The following is a 19,614-nucleotide window of genomic DNA, read 5'->3' on the forward strand; positions in this document are numbered from 1 at the left end:
GTGAACTAGAGAAAATAACTGTGCACTAGGATTTGTGTGGGGATGCATACATGTATGCTTTGGAACAAATTGCATTAAGATCAGAGTTGACTTTATAGTTTAAGGGGATCTGTGAGTATTTAAGTTACAGGGAGTATTTTGTGATTCAGTTTCTTAATTTCAGTTTAGGAGTTGCCAGGGCTCAGACTTAAGGTGCTGAGGTGAATTGTGGTTTGCATTGATCAAGTGGCTGCAATGCATGTGGTGTCAATGTTAACTATGACAAAACTTTCCTGTTCTTTGGAAAACCTCCTATAATCTCCTTTCAGGTAACAAATATGTTTATGAAGGTGGTTATCCACTAGAAAAATCCCTTTCTGTTTGCCTTCTCAGTTGTTTCAACTGATTTAGCCAAGAGCACCCTTCTGCAGAGATTCAGCATAGTTTGAGAACATTTTCTTGCTCTTGCCACCAAATGCACTCAGAATGGCATGTCCTTCTGGTGAAAATCATGTGGCTTAGTCATCTTTCAGATTTTTTTGGGGCAGGAGTGGTCTCTTTTTTAATGTGGCTCAGTGTGGTGCCTGCATTCTCAGATACTACTGCAGTTTACACTAAAGCAATAAAATCAGATTTCCTAGACATCTCTCCTCACAGATTTTTTCCCTGACCTCCTAGTTAACACTTCTTTATTGTTTTTCAGCACAGCTGAAACAGGCAACTTAATCAGAAGCATAATTTCATTTTCCTTTTCTTATAATTGAGTCTGATTCAGTAGTTCAGGCTTTGTTTTCATAATTATGTCTCTTGTAGTCTGCCCCACTGTGTATTCATTGCCTAATTCCCTCAATGCATGCTACTTCTCAGGGCTTTTGCTGTGACTTTCCAGCGCTGAAGCATCTTTTATTGCTCACTGAAGCTGTAGTTGCTCCTGTATTTTTTATTAATTGATCTATTTGCTTGGCAAGTGTTCTCAGTGTGATTTTTTTTTAAATTTTATTTTTAGCTACTCCACCAAGTTGGCCAAAAATGTCCCCTTAATATGGTAGAGAAGATGAAACAAGTGTCAGGTAGTGGCTTAGCAGACTTGCACTGATTTATTTTTCCCCAACTCCAGGTCTTGTCTGGTGCTTTCAAGCTATTTTCCCCACCAAACACTCAAAGTAGATGTGGACAATTCCCTGCCAGGTTCAAGTATTCCTTTTCTCTTTAAGGGTTGGATTGCTGGGTTCTGCTGGGTCTTCAGCATCATGCTGGATAATTCAAGTCCTCTCTCTTGCAACACAAGCCAGGAGCATTCTGCATGTGTTATTTCTTCCTCTTTAGATTTAGGAAATTTCCCTATTTCCACCCAGGTTTGTGCATGCGTGGATCAGAGCTTAGCATCTCACTCTTCTTGTTAACACTGTGTTACCACACTGTAATAACACAAGGAACAATTAAAACCTCTTGTACTCTGTTTGCCTGGGATCTTTAGCTGCTCTTGTGGTGTAAATAATCAAAGGTGAAGGGATCTTTCTGTGGGGTAAAATAAAAGCCAGGATTGCTTTTGACTACCTGTATTAATTTGTGGAAGAAGCTTTTTTGTGATACTGAGGTACCAGAATGGAAAGTTGATGGTGGTGTTACATTTGATGTGTAAGAGTACACTTTATGTTCTCAGGTCTGCTTTTTTAAGGGCAAAATTTACTGTAGGATTTAATGAAGCAATTTTTAGCAAAGTCAGGCAGGTCCATGAGGTCCATAAAATAAGAATTCTCCTGTGATCAGTTGGGGCTCCATGCTTTGCATTAGCATAAGCATGCTTTGACTCCTGTTGAAAACTGGGCTGAACACAGGTGAAAAGACAGAAAAGACACAGGTCTTGCTCTCAGTTTGACTTGGGTTTAGTTCTTCAGTACTTTGCACAGCTTTGCAAATGTTTGTGCTGATGGACAAGGCTGGGAGGCAAACTACTTTGGGGAGGAAGGTGGGATAGTTTATTCAGTGGCTAAATGGTGCATGGATCTAGCCTTAACTGGATGGAGTTGAGGAAGGAATTTCAGGAATGTTTAAAACTAAAAAGCAAGGGTTTGATGTGCTGTGCATGGCAGCTGAAATGAGACTGGATGCTCTGGCAAAGCCCTAGGTGTGGTTTTGCCTGGACTTGCAGTGCTTCTCGCTCTCCCTCAAGGTGTGTTTCTGGCTGTAGAAGAGGTTGCTGTGCATCACTGGACCGTTGTCTCTCATTTGTGACATCTCAGGCATCGTTAAGGGGGACAGGGTTTGGCCAAAATGTCCCGTTCAGGTGTTGCCTTGGCAGAGTTGACAAGAGCTGTCAGCAAGCACCGTTTTAAAACCTCTGTGTCCTCAGTTCTCACAGTATCTCCATGAAAACGCTTCCTATGTTCGCCCTCTGGAGGAAGGAATGCTGCACTTGTTTGAGAGCATCACGGAGGACACTGTGACAGTCCTGGTAAGATTTTCTCCTTTTAGTACCCAAAAGGTTTTTACAGAGCAAAACCACTTACCTGTTGTTTTTTCCTTTCAGGAAACAACTGTGAAATTGAAGACCTTCTCAGAACATTTAGCTTCCTACTTAGGCTTTTTAAGAAAGATTCTTCCTTATCAGTTAAAAAGGTACCTTCCATTTGATAGATCAAATTTAAAGGCACTGTGTCAGGCATGCAGCACCATCAGCACCTACAACTCAAATATTAAGTCAAACCTTAAAATACTCTGACCTCTGCTGTCTTAAAAGGCTGAACTCTTTTTTTGTGTGTTTCTTTCTTTCTTTCTTTTTTCTTTTCTTTTTTTTTGCATGTTGTTTTCTAAACCTTGAGATTAGGCACAGCTTTTTGAGGCATTAGGACTAAAACCATGTATTTTAAAGCCCCTCCACACACATCCTCCCTCACAAATGTGACTTAAAAAATAATGAAGCTTTCATTAATGTTTCTTAGTGTTATTCAATAGCATTGATACTATTCAGATGTCATGCACTGTAACTGTTAATGCCTTGACTTTTTCTGGGGTTTATTCATCAATCAGTAAATGTAACAATGTTGTAAAACTTGGCTAGGTCTACATCCTTTCTGCTGGAAAATGTTTGTTCCTGAATTGATTGAAGGGAGGTGAATTATAGGTGCAAAGAGCTGCTTTAAGAGAGGTTTGGACTAAGGAAGGAAAAAAACCCTCTTGATTTATGCCTCCTTTATACCTGTTCTTGTGCTCCTTAGGAAGCAAAAGAGAATTTATGTAGTAGAGGGAAAAGTCTTCAAACTTAAATTGCTGCAATCAGTTTCTTGCTGGGAGAGTAAATCATTCCTGGCTTGTGACAGAAACACCTGGGAGTGGCCATGCACACAGTGATTTTCATGTATTGCTAAGTTCCTCTGCTGTGTTAGCCTTTCCAAAATCAATTCCTGGCCTGCTGTTGCTTTCCACTGGGGAGTAGAGAACACCTATGTGCTCTAAAACTCATGAACTTGTTATTTTTAAGACAATTGCTTGCTTTTAAAAAAATAATTCATATATTCCTAGTTTGGAAGAAGAGTGTGAGTCTTCTCTTTGCACAGCTGCTTTAAGAGCTAGGAATATGGAGCTGCACAGAGACATGAAAAGGTTGACTGCAGTCTTTGAGAAGCTCCACACATATGTCAGTCTTCTGGCCTTACCAAGTAAGTGTCAGTGCTGGCTTGGCTGGCTACCTGTGACTGCTTTTCTGTGGGTTTTTATGGGATGATTGACAGTCTGCCTTCTGCCACCTCTTAATTATGAAATGGTTAATAAACTACATTTTCTTACTAATCATCGCTTCCAGCCCCTCGTTTTCGTAAGGTTATTACAACTGTTCAACTGTGCTACTAAATAATAAAATAAAATTAATAAAATTAGGTAAAGCCTTTGTGTGTATGTGTGTGGGGAAACTATCTCCAAATGCATCCTGTAAATAGCAGTAGGAAATGGTTATTTTATAGCTTCAGGTTATTTCAGTCTTCTCTCTTTAGAAAGGCCCAGATTGTCTTTCCTACAGCTGTGAGCATGTCTTTCTGTATGTGGGGTTTTTAACACCAACACAATTGATATTTATGAAATCTGAATAAAAACTAGGGGACTTGAAAGTCTTTCACCTGCCTGTTCTGCCAGAATTGGAGATATCAATATTTGATATTGAAGGGGAAATTTAAGTAAATTAATCTATTGTGTCTCATCCTCCATGCAAATAGTTCTAGTAGGAGGAAACTGAGTTATTTTCAAAGCTAACTTTTTTCATTCATGCTCAAATCTTAGTTTTGTGGTTTTCCTTCTTATGTGTTACTCTTAGGTACAAGACCAGAAGGACTCCTTAGGACAAATTACAACTTTGTGTTTACAAACATTGCTGCAGGTCTTCATGGATTCCATGACATTTTAAAAGGTGAGAGTTGGGAATGTTGTCTTGTTTCAGCTTTGCTGCTTTCTCGTTTAGCATAGCACACATGCACTCTCTCTGTAACAGTGCTGAAGGTATCATATGTGATAAATCAGGTTTGTTTTACCTTTACAAGCTAAGAAACTAAACCTACTAACCACTTGTTTTAGACATTCATGCATGGTTTTCATTCCTCCCTTCTCTTAGCTTTGTTCCTCAGAGTTGCTGGATTATTTAATTGTGGCTCTTCAGATTTTCCTGAGCATCATCACTTTACTTTCTGAGCTTCATTGCTCTCCTGAAACTAGCACACAGAATGGAATGCTGTGAAATGTACCTATTTTCCCTGCATTTGTAGCATTGACCTAGTACCTGCCTTCAAAGTGGAATTTTTGCTTCCTGTTTTTAGGGTGATGACTATTTTTAACATGAAAATGTAACCAAAAGTTACAAAGAAGTCTGAATTCTTCTTGAAACTTGGCTTCTTCTGGAAAATCGTTTACCTTGCTTTTATCAGAACAACATGGATATGTTATGTTTTCAGTGAAGGGTATTTGGTTAAATCTCAAAATTTTGAATCTGATGTTCCTGCATGTCCTAGAATTTCAGTACCATGTAGCTGTTTCTGGGGAGAAAATAATCCATAGAGATGAACTGGATTTTTACTATTCAGCTATTTAAACATTAAGCTTTCATAATTTTAAGCAAAATTAGGGTTTTTTTCTTCATAGCATGAGAAGTTTGGTCCCATTTTGCAGAGTCTTTGTTTTAAAGAAAAAAGGTATTAAAGATTGTACCTCACAAAATGAGACCCTAAACCATGAGTTTTGTAGCATACATAAGTTTAAAGTACTTCCTACCTCTTAATATGGTTGCTATAATGTAAAATCAATCCAACTTCTGCTTTAAAGGAAATACAGAAAATATAAGCAGTGAAGAAAACTGTCAGTAGAATTCATTAGCTATCAACAGAAATGTTCTTCTTAATATCTCACACTCCCATACTCCAGAATGTTTTATTTCTCTCTACTTTCTCAATCCCAACTAATTTTGAACTTCTTAAGATTATTTCAGTTTACAGTTTGTGGTGGTGATGAGCTGGATTTTCTCCATTCTGTAGCAATAGTACTCAGTTTTAAAATAGGTGCACATTGTTCATTTACTTTTTTTTTAAAATAGGTGCACATTGTTCAATTACTTTTTTTTTAAATTAGGCCACCTTGAGAATGTTCTTACATGATAAATACTTGATTCTTTTTAAATTTTGGTGTTGTTGAAATGAATATATTTAGGCTAAGATGCTTTTGTGAATGATTTTCAACAAGTTTTTTATTCTTAATTTGGCATAATATGCTTTCCATTTTCCAGATATTTCCAAGCACTATAGTCAGAAAGCTGCTTTAGAACAGGAAGTTCCAACTGCCACACAGAAACTCATAACTACAAATGACTGTATTTTATCCTCTGTTGCTGCTTTAACAAATGGAGCAGGCAAGGTAATGGGTATTTTTGTTTCAAACAATTCCTTAACTTGTGCAGATTTTTAAGAAACAAAAATAAACTTAGCTGAACCATTTAGAAAATCTGTGTGTGCCTCTGATATTAATAATCTGTAGTGTCATGTTGATTCTTGAGTTATTTTCAGGCTGAGAGTTTAAAACAACTGAGTGATAAAAGTAGATCCTGTGAGGAGGATGCTTTGTGTTAGGAAGGTCTGGGATACATGGCAGAGCCTGCAGCTTGTTTCAGTCTTGTTAAGAACTCCAGCTTCACTAAATACTTGTCTTTTCAAAAACTAATTGCTCCAATGATTTCTTCTGGTCAATTTAATTCAAAGAGCCACTTCTTGATGTGTTTAGATGGCCTCGTTCTTCAGCAACAACTTGGATCACTTCAGCACCTCTCTGAGCTATGGCCCCAAGGGAGGAGCAGAGTTCATCAGCCCTCTCTCAGCTGAGTGCATGCTGCAGTACAAGCAGAAGGCAGCTGCTTATGTGAAGTCCTTGAAGAAGGTTGGTTCAGCCAGTGTGCCTGCACAGAGGGAGCTCAGTTCTGTTGGTGGTTATGCCAAGCAGAACACAAACTAAGGGTTTGCAGGGTTTGGAATGGTAGAGATTGTCTGAACGACAGGTTTTGGCTGAGGATATTGCAGTAATGCCAAGGGTAGCATTGCAATAATACTACTGAAAATTTCAGTGTAGTTGCCCTCACAACTGAGGGTATGTGCCACTTCTGCCATTACCCATTTCCACTGTTTATTTCTGTGCCAAAACACGAAGAGGGTGGCTGCTTATGTAAATCTCCTGTATTCACCAGGAATATGGAGTGAATGAAAACATATTCTTACACTTACATTCACTGGAAGACATAGGGGGAAAAAAAAAGGAGGTACCCTGGAGAAAATGTGCTGAACCCAAGGATAGAATGCAGTCAGATCTCCCTGTTGCCTCCATTAAAATTAAACATTAAGTGATGTGCTTAGCAGTTGTCACTGAATCACTTTACTGCAATGTTTGTAAAGAGGACCTTAAGATGCCTTTGATTATTAATTAACACTTAGAGTTTTCTGAGCACTTTTTAGTCAGCTATACCTTTTGGGGCAGTATTTCTTGAGAGCTCAAACCATTTTTTCCTTATACCTGGTAAACACTTGGAACATGGGTTTTTTCCCTGTACTGAAGTAAGGAAAGTAGTATAAAAATAAAAGCACAATACATGTTCTGATCTAGTGTGTAATATGTTTTGAGAGGGGTTTTTTGATTTTTCTGCAGCCTTGTGCAGATTCAGTGCCTTATGAAGAGGCTTTAGCCAATCGCAGAATTCTCCTGAGTTCTACAGAAAGCAGGGAAGGTCTTGCACAACAGGTATTGTACTAATATTGTACTGACATGTAAGGCAGTGTATTTTGTAAAGGTGAACTTGTATCAAAGTCTCCTATTTATGTCTGTGGTCATCTGTAGGGTATATATGAATATGCTGAACCTTAAAATTAGACTGTAGATGTCTTGTAGAGTTTTGAAAATAAAACCTTTGCCAGGGTGAGTTATCTGCAGGATGTACATGTAGGTAGATATAGGAGCCAGGATTATGCCATTGATACCTTCATTTGGAAATACAAGATGTCAGATAATCTTTAATAATTAAAATAAATGCAAAATAAAGACAGGAATGAAGCATACTAAAGGATTAATTTTTAATGTTGTGTACTGATTTGAGTCCTCTTTTGGACTATGCAGGAATTACTTGTGCTGTTTAAGGGCACTGATTTTTCATTTCAGTTAGTGATAGGTTAGAGTTTCTATCTGCCAGTATGCATATATATATTTTTTTTTAATTTTTTTTTTCTGGAAGGTGAAGCAGGATGGGTAACATGGTATTTAAAAGGCCTACACAGTTTGTCTATTGCTTCATGTGAATGAGAATAACTAATTAATACTGACACTTTATTAGCTTGCATACTCAGCCTATGCTTGACTCATTGTTATTGGACTGTTACAGAAATAAATACTTTGGTGATTTTTTTTTTTGTAGCTACCAATATTCTAAGTGTATTAGTAGGAGTAAAATGAATTTCAGCAGAAATGTGCAGTGATTAGATGTGTTCTGTTCCGCAGTTGTTTTCTTACCTGGACAAAGTGGGTGGTTCTGTCTGTGTGAGGTGGGACAGCTGGGAGGAGACAGTTTGTCTTTCTAGCGTAGGAAAAGCTGGTGATATTGCCAGGTACACATCTTTCAAGTTTTTATAAAATTCTTCCCTGCTTTGGTTTTTCACCTAGTACAATGTTGCCAGTTTTATGAGCTGTGCATGTTTCAAACTAATTAAGTACTGTGGCCATTTTTGACAAAGAGCCACAGCTAAGCACACAGCTCAGAACAGTGGTTGTTTACCTGCTGCACTTTGTTAGCTCACTTATGTAATGTTTTAAAATAATACTGTCCTCAAACATTTCCTGTATGTGGGTTTTTTCCTCCCTGGTTCAATAACCTGGACTGTAAACTTTCCCTCCTAAAGGTCCAGCAGAGTTTGGAGAAAATTGCAAAACTTGAACAAGAAAAAGAACACTGGATGTTGGAGGCTCAGCTAGCTAAGATTAAGCTAGAGAAAGAAAACCAAAAACTGAAGAACTCTCTCAGTGGACATTTAACTGAAACTATCCAGGAGCATTCAGTTCTGCCAAATACAGCAGAACAAAAGAAGGAAACCACAGAAAAGAGTCTGAGGGAACCTATTAAGAGCACCAGTCTGGTAAGTGACCTTTCCCTTCAATAGAGAAAAATCCACTTTCTTTAGTAGTAGTGCTGTTTGATCAGTGGAACACTAGAAATGAAAGCCTTTTGACTGTATTGAAAAGCATTCACTCTTGGGGTCCTTGTCTTTGCAAAGCTGCTTGCAAATTCTTTCTGCAGAGTTGGGCACTTCTTGGATTTTGAGACTTTGTTTGCTGTCTTTAGTGTTGTGAAGATATTTTTGTAGTTCTGTCCATGTGTAACTGAGGGGGAAATAATAGGTGCTTAATCTCCTGATTTGTCTGTACTTAGGGAACTTTGCAAGTGCTGTGTATCTCAGGTTGGGCCTGTGTTTCCAATAGTTTTATTCATCTCTAGGTATGTTAAAGCAAATGGAAGTAGGTAGGTAGTGATTGTCAATGGGTTTGAAGACTTATTGGGGTCAATTTGGGTTCAGCAATTGCTTCTGGATGTAGCATGCATTCTTTCCTTGCTCTTCTGTGCGGGTAAATGGCTTTTTCCTGTTTACTAACATATTTTAAATGAATCGGCCTTTCCCCTGAATTCCACTTCTGAAGTGGCATAGTGGTATTAACAGGAATGTCATCTGTAAGAAATAATAAATCCAGTCAGCATTCAATAGAATTATTTTTTTTGTCCTCCCCGCTTTCCTGCTCCAAGATAAAAGTAACAATGGGTGGTTTGAAAGCCCCAGTTCTAAAGTACACTGGCATCTTAAGTTTTTGATCCCCTATTTGATTCCTTAGGAGTTTGATGAGAAAGTTACTTATGGGTCAACATATTGTATGAATGTTCCCCATAAACATGAATCTCTAGTCCTGTTGAGATCAAGGGAAAAAAGCCCCTTAGATTCTCTGGGAAGATATCCTTGCATGAAACCAGGTATTGGCTTGCTCTGCTCCTGTAGAGTTTTGCCAGTGCTTACTAGGCAGAGGGGAAAGGAAGGAATTTGGAAGGTATTCAAGAAATCCAGGTTGACTTTCCTGCCTCTTAAACATGACAAGTAATGTTTCAGTGTGCTAACGTGGCTCTGAATTAGTTTCATATGATCAAGCAGTTGCATAACCATGGGAGCCCAGCTGCATCTTGTTGCTTTTATTGCCTTTTCCCTGTGTACCTCCTAAGACAAGAGATATATTTTTGAGAGTTGTTGTCAGGTTTCATTCTGTTCAAGGCACTCATGTAACCACTCTTGTTTATGTTACAGGTGGAAGTACTTAAATTTGATTTCAGTTTGAATGGTTGCAAGATTGTTTAAATTCAAAGTCCTTCTAAGATTGAAACCAAAATGCAGCTATGGTATCTATTTTTTTGCAGTTTCTCATTAAGTGTATTTTCTTCCTTGTTCTAGATTGGAATGTTGACTGTAACTACTGATAATGAAAAGGTAATCTGTTTTAAACATTATTAAAGTCCATCTGTTAAATACTTCAATTCTGATTCTGCTGAACTTATTCCACAGGTCTAATTACCAAGAATACTCCTGTATAATGGCACAAGTTGACCACATAGTCTTTATATACTAAATGGTCAAATTTCTGAAATCCACCTGTTCTTTAATTTTCTTTTTCAATTAGTGATCTGTTATTTGGCCCTTGTGAGCCTTTTGGAGCGGTGTGAACTGGAGTCAAGGTCTGCTCTCTGTAACTTGAGGAAGGCACTGGTCATTGTGGGAATCCATAAAATCAGAGGGTTTTGGGAAAGCTGCAAAAAGCAAGCCTCAGGGACAGCAGAACTGTGATTAGAGCTAAGCAGTAGCCATGAGATAGGTCAGCAGAAAAAATATGTACAAATAGAAAAGTAAGGACAAATAGAACAATGGTCTGTGTATTAACACTTGGCTAGAATAACTCCCTAAGCTGCAGAAAAGTATATATAGTGAGATACTAGGAAGTTCTAAGCTTAATAATGGAGCTCTGTGCATTGTGTTTTAAGGCTTACAAGCAGGTATTGTATTCGAAATAAGCAGGCATTGTTTTAACCAAAGGTACATGTGCTTATAGTGCTTGGCTAGAGCTACTGTCAGTGTGCTTTTGCTTTGTGTGATTGGGCAAAAAACTTATAGAGTAAGTTGCAACATTAAATTCTTGGTTTGCTGCCTGTGATGTGAGCTGCTGGCATCTTCCCATTGTCATAACCATGTAATGAGAGTGATGCTGGAAAATAAAACAGCTCAAGGCACGTTCCTGGCAGTCCCGTGCTGTTGGTGATGTTTACAGAGACCCCAGTGGATAATTGTCTGTGCCTCAGGAGCTCAAACTGTATCCCAAGCCTCCAGTCTTAACCCTGGGGGAAGGGCTCCAGCTGCATAAAAACCCCCTATCTGCAGTGCCTGGGCTACAAAGCTCAGGTCACGCTGCAACAAACCTTGAACCAGCCCTCAGAATAAATGTTAACTCTGCTTTTAGCCCTGCTATAATGTAACACTTGCTCCAGCAGGAACTGCTGAGAGTAAGGTTCACTGCTTTCCCTTTTCTGATATCACAGGGAACTGATGTGTAGCTTAGTGCACTCCTCCTTCTGAGAGTGGGATTGACAAGGGGTAGGGGGCTAGATAGTAACTGATACAAGTCCTTAGAGCCTTCTGCACAGTGCTGAACCTGAAGGTAATGACAGATCATGTGAAAGCTAACTCCAGTGGGTTAGTCTGTAAACTACTAATTTGTTGGTTTTTTAAAATTTTTTATTTTCTTTTTTAATTTCAAATGTCTAAAACTTCTGGAACATGCAGCATTAGTAATGGTTATGATTTTTGCATGCTTCTGAAATACAGTTATGTGACGGAATTCTTCCATGTTGGGAAGAGACTGTTAAGTTTTCATGTAGGTGAAAGCTGTTCATTTCTGGATTTTCATCTTCATCAGACACTTGATATATTAAAGCAAGTTAAATTCTTACCTCTTCAGTCAGCTCCTTGCCCTGTAAGGAAATCTGACATTAGGTCCCCATCAGAGTGACAAATTGCAGTGTGGCCTGCTGTAATTCATCTGTTGTCTTTGTGGAATTTGATACTTTTTGATAGAGAGCCAGGGCTCAGAAGGAAAGAAGAAAAAAGTCTGCATAGAGGCAATGTTGTGATTTGGGTGTTCAGTCTACTAAACATCAATGTTGTCTGCTTAAACTTTTCCTTGCCAGGCTCCAGATGTTGAGTCTCGTGAAGACCTGATAAAAACTCACTACATGGCCAGGATAGCAGAGCTGACCTCTCACCTGCAGCTTGCTGACAGCAAATCCGTGCACTTCCATGCTGAGGTGAGCATGCAGGCAAGGACAGTAAATCTCTTTTTGAACTTCCCACAGCCAAGTGCTCTGACAGTGAGTTTCAATATATGGAGCGTAATGTTTTATAATAATCTGTTCCTGGAATATTTTTGATTGTGGTCTGGCATGCATAAAAATAGATGCCATAAAATAACTTTTTATGTTTAATAAATCCTTTGGTAGCCTTGTCTTGGCTGTATTAAGAAGTATAATGTGTGTCATTTATAGATTTGTTCACCTAAGCTGAAGCAGCTGGCTTTAGTTACCAAGGAAGTTTTGACTTAATATTATAGTGATGCTGATGTCATTCAGAAATATTTGAGTGTATTATGAAGTGATGGAAACAGCTCTCCTGAGAAAATTGGCTCTTAGGCAGAAGTTATACTGCAAGAATGAACAAGATGATTCATTGTATCTATGGTTTCCTTTTCATTTCAAGTCATGAGGGAGCTTTTCTTGAAAGTAGTGGCTGTTTTGATTTGTGTAATAAATGATGTGGAATACATAAAGCTCCAGGTTAACAGAGCAAATCCTCTTAAATATTGGTTTTTTAATTGAAGATGACATAGTATGGAGGAACCATCTTTTCTGTGATATTTGAGCCTTGTATGAGTGAGTTGTTTGCATTGCTTTTTACTTATGAGAAGTTTTGTAGCACTTACATGAAAAATACAATATTTAGAGGTTTGGCAATATGGTAGCTCTGTAAAATGAAACATTTCATGTTAACTATTCCATTACCTCTGCATTTAAAAATGTGCACAAGCTCTGAGTTCCTTGAAATCAAAGTATCACAGATGGAAAAGTCCAAAGCAAGCACTTAAGGATGCCACCAGGCAGTACTGAGGAAGTGACTTTTGTCCCTTGTACCCTCCCTGTCCTGTTCTTGGTAGTGTCGAGCACTTGCCAAAAGACTTTCTCTGGCAGAGAAGTCCAAGGAATCGCTCACAGAAGAGTTGAAGCTCGCCAGTCAAAACATCACCAGATTACAGGCAAGTAAATTGTTCTGTAATGTAATAGATGCATTTTGTAATCATGTGTAAGGGGAAGTTAGAGCAGAAAAATTACAGCCATCTAGCCTGGCCATGCCATTCTTGTGTTGTGGAATACAAGAACTCCAGTGGTATGTGGAGAAGAGCCTTGAATAATACACTTTCAATCCCAGGTATAAAGTTGAAGTGAAACATGCTTCCCAGAAAAGGTTATATTGGCCAAACCCATGTGTTTTAGCCCATTTGATGTCAAGGATTTTCATGAAAATTACAGAGTTGTAATGCCAAAAGGGGTGCTGGTTTGACTGATTTTGGATAAAACAAGGAATTCTTAATCCTTTCTTGCACCTGGGTCTGAAAGTTTTAAAAAATGCCAGGTTGATTTGGATTTTTTAAATATAGGTACCTTAATATTAAGCAAAGATAGTTATGGGGTAATCTTTAAGAAGCTATTATTAACAAAAATCAACTCTTATGCCATCCTGTGAGTGTCCTGTCCCTTTGTCCTTTTCCTCCACACAGCTGAGAAAGAAGCCAGTAGTACAATAAAGTATAAATAAGTACACAATTCATAAATTCCTTCATGTTTTCTTTACACTTAGTTCATATCATTATTACTCATCTGTCTGTGATGGTGAGTACCAAAATTGCTCCATCCAGGCTGTGAATATAATGTTAGAAGCTTTGAGCTGTTGTGCCCATGAACAATCCTTTTTAAATATTTTCTTGATTTGTTCCTTTAAGAAATTCCACAATAGATGTTGAGCTCAGCGTGAGATGTTAATTTCCAGCTGCATTTTAAACGTCCTAGAAAAAGATAGCAGGCACACACCATTTATATGTTTAGTAGTCTGCATAGTACTGAATAATACTGAGGGTGGAAGGGTCCTCTGAAGGTGATTTGTCCCCTCCTTTGAGGAGCAGAGAGTTCAGATCAAGCTGTGGAGCTGGATATTTCCTATACTGCCATGCTGGTGGTCTGCCACAGTCACTCCATGACTTAGGCATTGCATTGTTCCTTGTTCTGTCTTTGATCATTCAGCTTTACTGGACTTCTGGAACTTCCAGGGCAGTTTTACCTGGGACCTTGCCAAGCAGAAAGAAGCCAGAATCTACTCCTCTTGAGTCTAGGGTTACTGTAATTCTGCTATTCATCTTGCTTCCCTCAGGATCCTGAATGCCACCAACTCAGCCAAGGCTGCCATTGGCTTTCACATCCCTGAGCAGCTTTTCCTTATTTGAGTAACAGGTCCAGCAGGGAGCATCTCTTGGTCCCACTCAGCGCTGCTATCAGGAATTTCTATGCCACACTCAAGACAACTCCTCAGTTGCTTGTGTTCCACCTTGCTGCCCTTCCAGGACATGTCAGATAATTAAAATCCCTAATGAGGATCAGGGTCTGTCAGCGGGAGATTTTTATCTGCTTGCAGCAGATGCCTGTCATATCACCCTGTTGTCCCCCTACTGATGAGATTTATTAGTCTTCAAGGCACTTCTTCACACAGAGCATGATTTCTTCCCTTCTGTCCTCCCTGAAGCGTGTTTATCCCTTCATTGCTATGTTCTAGCCATGCACACTATCCCCCCATGTCTCTATAATCCCAGAGAGATCATAACTCTCTCTAACTCCATGTGGAGTGGTGCTTCCTTCAGCTTTGGAAGCCTTGTGTGTTCTTGTGCAGGCCATGCTTTAACCCCATAAAAAGTGCTTGTTTCCTGGCTGGAAGCAGTGGTGGGAAACTTAGCTGTTACCCTTTTTTGTAAGCCATAAAAAGTGGGGGAAAAAATCTAAAGGAAACAACACAAAAATAAAGGGAACAAACCATGCATGGGACTTCAGGTAAAAGAAAAGCAGCTACTGACTTCCTCTCATAAAACAGGTGTTTTTTTAGTTTTAGTTTTTTAGCTTTAGTTTTTTAGCTGAATTGCACACACTCAGCATCAAAAGTGGAGCTAAGTGGAGGTAGAGGTGTGCTGCTTTGCCAGGTATCACTAACACTGAGCCAGGGCCTCTGGTTGTTTCATTTTCCCTTAGGATGAATTGATGACAACAAAGAGGAGCTATGAGGACCAGCTGAGCATGATGAGTGACCACCTGTGCAGCATGAATGAAACCTTGACTAAGCAAAGGGAAGAGATTGACACCCTAAAGCTGACCAGTAAGGTGAGCTGGCAGTGCAGCTGGGGTGGGAGGGTTACATTTGGTGTTCCTGCAGCTCTGCCCTTGGACAGAGCAGCTCACAAGCTGTAATTCTTATTCTGCACCAGCTGGAAGGAAAACTCCAAACTTGCTTCTACAAGTTTCAGTGAAGAAAATTCTTGCTAAACATGCATGTGGGAAAGAACAAGCTCTTCATGTCACTGCTTCACATCAGGTTCTCAAAGTGTACCCTCTGATGGCAGATCACACCATTTTTTTGTTTAAATGTGGTGAAAATGCAGCTATTTGTAAACTCAGCTGCTGGGGCTGGGTGGTTATGATGAAGTTCTGAGTAGAAGTGTCCCTTCTGCACTCATTTGGGTTGCAGCACACTTTGTCCTTGGCAGCTGGTCTCTTTCTCTGTTTTATTTCCACATTCTAGCTCATCTGTCCCTTGTGTAGGAATGAAAATGTTGCCACTTCTATTCTTCTGTGAGCTTGAAATGCACACTTAAGTTCTTTACCAGGCAAGGAGTCTACCCACTTGTAAAAAAATCATTTACTTATCTAATAATGAAAAATACAGAAGTCTGCTTTTTTGAGCAGCCAGTGATTAAACCATGGTATGTCCTATTCTGGTGCTTCTAGGGAGGAACAGATGTTGTGAAGGCCTTTGTCCTTCATTTGTCTGACTGTGAAACAAATAAATTATCATTATTCTCCTTATTTTTGGGATGCATGGAAGCAGGTGTCACCAAAGGATTAAAAAAGTAAAAATAATAAATAAATTCCATGTTCTGATTAAAGATCCCATGATGGTGATTTTTATTTTTAAGAGTAAACTCCTCCCCCTGCTTTTCTTCAGATTTCTGAGTGTTTTAACTTGGCATTGTATTCTTTAAAATGACTTTGTGGTGTAAAAGCCATTGTGTTTCCAGAAGGAAGCTCTTGGCTGCATACTGACCATGGCACTCAATGTTTTTATAAAATGTTTTCTGGAATTTCTCACTTGCCATACTTGTAAGAATTGAAGTGGTACTCTGTCTGTAAGGACCTCAGCACAGAAGCCACACAGGTTTTCAGTTGTTAACAAATGTAGAAGGGAATCCACTTGGAATCCAAATGATGCAGTTAAAGCCCTTATCACTTGGAGAGAGTTGTTGGTTAGATTCAAAACAAATGTTATCTTCAGGAAATAGGAAGACTGAGAATTGCCAGCATGTAACTGTTGCACAAAACTTTATTTTAAGCTCCACATTTCCTTTGTGGAATTACTGAAGGTCAAGTGTGAGTTGGCTAGCTGTGGAACAAACTCTGTTCTGAACTAGGAATAATCTGTACAACCTGAATTAAAATAAAATTCATTTGGAAAAACTCCATGTGGTGGAGGATTGGTTTTTAATGTGTATACAATTATTCTGTAAGAAGTTATTTGGAGTAGCACATGAAGGAGGTTTATGATTTCACTTGCCTTCACTGCCCTTACAGTATTAAGGGTATTAATACAGTTGAATGTCTTGGGATGTCCCTTAAATGTCTTTCCCAGGTTTCAGTTGTAGTAAGGCACTGTTGTGCTTGTTTGAGATATCTGGTACTTGCCTCTGTTGTGCTTATAGAAACAGAGGAATTTTCAGAGCCAATGGTTGCAATCTGTCAAACTTAGAAGTCTGTGGAGTGTTTATTTTCAGTCTGACTGTACCTTGCTTGCTGTAGGCAGAAATTATTAGACATCAGATTTTGTATGTTACCTGTCTAGACTCCCTTGCCTGAATGATAATGTTCTCTTTGCTTCTTTCTTCTTGCAGGGAAATTCTAAAAAGAACAAAAATCGATAGTTTACAGCTAAGTCTTTGGAAGCTGCTGCTGCTGCACAGGATGCAGAGAATGACCATTCATTATCCAGTTCCTGTTTGTTCCAGGAAGCTGAGGCTGGTTTTGGGTCTAGTAAAAACTGAGTTGGTGCTGTAAATGGCTTGAAAATATTTAGAACTTGTGACAGATAAAACAGAACTTAATGTTGGCTCTAAACCAGGAAATACACACTCTGTGGATAATTTATATAGTAATTACCTTCAGTTTTTACTGTGCACTTTTTAAAACCAGGTTTTGATTTCACGTAACAACTTCAGATTTTGTATATTTTCAAATATGTTTCTGCATTAACAAATTTGGATTGGTGCAGTAGGTGTCTGTTTTTGAGTTCTCCATTTAATGGTCAGCACATGTACATTCCATTACTTGTTAATAACAGTTTAAAAATGAGTTCGGAGACTTTTTTTGGCCATGCAAGCTGTGCAGTTACTGTAAATGTATTACTCCTGTTCTCAGCCCTCTAGAATTAATTGAAATTGTGGCTTGAAATGATTTTTACAAATTCACCAAGTAAATGGGATCATTGTTAGACTGCAACAGAGGAAACCTTTCCTGCTTGTATTTGGCACTTTGGATTTGGAGGTGAAGAGCACAATTGGGCTGAATTGGGCTACTTCAGTGAAATTGCTTTAAGGCATTTCTGTAACATTTTGTTTACACATGTATGTATATATATATTGGTTGAATTAGCTGTTTAAGGCTAGAGGAAACTGTGATTGTCATTTGCCCCAAAAGAGTGAAACAATGTGTGTAGAATAGATCAGCTCACTGTGCTCTCTTACAGTAAAGAAGAATATGAAATATGTAGAAGATTTAAGCACTGAACTTGCAAAGGGTCTTCATGGAATTGAGTTATGATGGATTCACTGGGGGGATGCACATAGCTTTTCCTGTGTTTTCAGAAGTTTGTGAACTTTAGGCCTCTCCTAAGTTGTTTTCTTTTTTTTTTCCAAGTGAAGTTTAATATCACAAAGTTTCACAGCATTGATTTGTTGTTGGGGGTGGGGTTTGTTGGTTTTGGGTTGGGTTTTTGTTTGGTTGGCTTTTTGGTTGTGTTTTTTTGGTGGGGGTTTTTTTGGGGTTTTTTTTTTTTTGGTGGTTTTCTGTTTTTTGGTTTTTTTTTTTTTTTTTAATTAGATGCTGTGCTACTCCACACTTTTTACACCGGTCTTCTGTTCCATAATTTCCATTATGGCACTTATTTGTTCCCACGGGGGTTTACTCTGATATCAGATGTGCTGAAATGTATTATCAGTATGTAATAATAAAATCAACCACATGAAACCAGCTTGCCTTTTTCCTTCCTTCTGGCCCTGCCCAGGCTGCAGAGTGTGACACTGTGGTGGGGGTTCCAGATATCACTGGTGGGGATACTTACACCAGTCTAGGTGCTCTCAGTGCTTCTCTTTGTTCTGATAGCTTTTCCTTTCAGAAATGCAAAATAGCAGTGATGGAGATGGGGAGAGCCTGCAGGGTTTCCTGTTGATGTTGAATTAAGAACTCTGTGCTGGTGATAATGAGGGTTGGGAAATGTTGGCTTTCTCTCCAGCTGTTTTGTGGAAGCAGATACAGCTTCAACTGTTTCATTTAGGGCTGGGAAGCGAATTGCTTTCTTCCAGTTCTTTTGAAGCTGCCTTTTCTGAGAACTTCCATCTTGCACTGAAGGTACTAATCCAGTTATTTTAATTCTCTGAATCAAATGTCTGAACTGACACTACTTTTACTGAAATTACTTTTCATATGTTGCTGCCTTTAGAAAAAAATTTTGCTTGGGCCATTTTTTTACATGTCTGAATAAAAACAGTGTGTGTTTAGAATTTGCATTAAAAAATCAAATGCATGTTCAGAGTATACCCCAGTATCCAAGCTGGAATTCATGCAGAGTGCACAGGCATTTAGGTACAATTCCAATGTTCATCAGTTTATCAGCATTTTTTCTTTGCAGTGTTATTTGGGAATGTGTTTGGGTGTTTCTCTCACCAAACCATAACCATGCTCAAGAAGAGACAGTTCTGATCACTTCAGCTGCCTTCAGTTTTTCAAGGAAATATTTTCAGTAAGTTCTAGACAACTGTAAACTATCAATACCCAAAAGTAAAATCTGGCACAAGAAATTTAAGTCAGTGTTTTGGTTACTGCTGTACTAGAGTTTTAAGGGCCCACAAGATATTACATTGAAGTCAGTGGCATTAGAATCTGGATCAAGTGGAAATACAAACTCCTTGTGCTTATTATCTGCTAACCAGGTGATGCTGAATCTTCCTCAATGTGTGAAATGCTGTTAAATGCCAAAATGGCTACTGCACAAGGCTTTGCTATTAAAAAAACTGAAGACTTGTTTCAACATTGCAGCCAAAAATTCATCTTTGAGGCAAAGTTTTACAGAAAAATTATTTTGAACTACAATGTACCTTATTATATATATAACAATATACAAAACCACGTACAATGGTGTATGCAGGGTATCATGGAATGTGCAAAATCTGGGCAAGGAAATTTTACCAATGGAATTAATCTTCAAAAATGTTTAGTGTGAATGTTTGCCTTTGAGGTGGTTAATTGGGGAAGCCAGTGAGAAATTGTGAGAAAGTGTAAAAACCTTCAGCACAATACATGTAGAACTAGGGGTAAAGAAAAGCCTGAATGTCAGTTATCCTTTTTAAGGACAGTTCACTATGACACACAAGTTTTAAAGCATTTTTTGAGTGCTTAATTAATTTCTCCATAAT

At 38.6% G+C, this 19,614-nt stretch overlaps 1 protein-coding gene across 1 annotated transcript in view; it reads left to right on the forward strand.

Annotated features, from left to right (window-relative positions):
• The window catches only part of PPP1R21 (protein phosphatase 1 regulatory subunit 21), a 31,626-nt gene extending 13,671 nt beyond the window's left edge, over nt 1-17,955 (forward strand). The window contains exons 10-22 of the mRNA XM_064709358.1: nt 2,333-2,434; nt 2,510-2,598; nt 3,502-3,638; nt 4,286-4,378; nt 5,741-5,868; nt 6,232-6,384; nt 7,144-7,236; nt 8,385-8,618; nt 9,972-10,007; nt 11,756-11,872; nt 12,775-12,873; nt 14,909-15,037; nt 16,819-17,955. Of these exons, the coding sequence (XP_064565428.1) occupies nt 2,333-2,434; nt 2,510-2,598; nt 3,502-3,638; nt 4,286-4,378; nt 5,741-5,868; nt 6,232-6,384; nt 7,144-7,236; nt 8,385-8,618; nt 9,972-10,007; nt 11,756-11,872; nt 12,775-12,873; nt 14,909-15,037; nt 16,819-16,848 (1,440 nt within the window). The 3' untranslated portion in view covers nt 16,849-17,955. The remainder of the gene's footprint in view (nt 1-2,332; nt 2,435-2,509; nt 2,599-3,501; nt 3,639-4,285; nt 4,379-5,740; nt 5,869-6,231; nt 6,385-7,143; nt 7,237-8,384; nt 8,619-9,971; nt 10,008-11,755; nt 11,873-12,774; nt 12,874-14,908; nt 15,038-16,818) is intronic.
• The last annotated feature ends 1,659 nt before the right edge of the window (nt 17,956-19,614 follow it).

This window comes from Zonotrichia leucophrys, chromosome 3, assembly GCF_028769735.1.
Source record: "Zonotrichia leucophrys gambelii isolate GWCS_2022_RI chromosome 3, RI_Zleu_2.0, whole genome shotgun sequence".
Classification (NCBI taxonomy): domain Eukaryota; kingdom Metazoa; phylum Chordata; class Aves; order Passeriformes; family Passerellidae; genus Zonotrichia; species Zonotrichia leucophrys.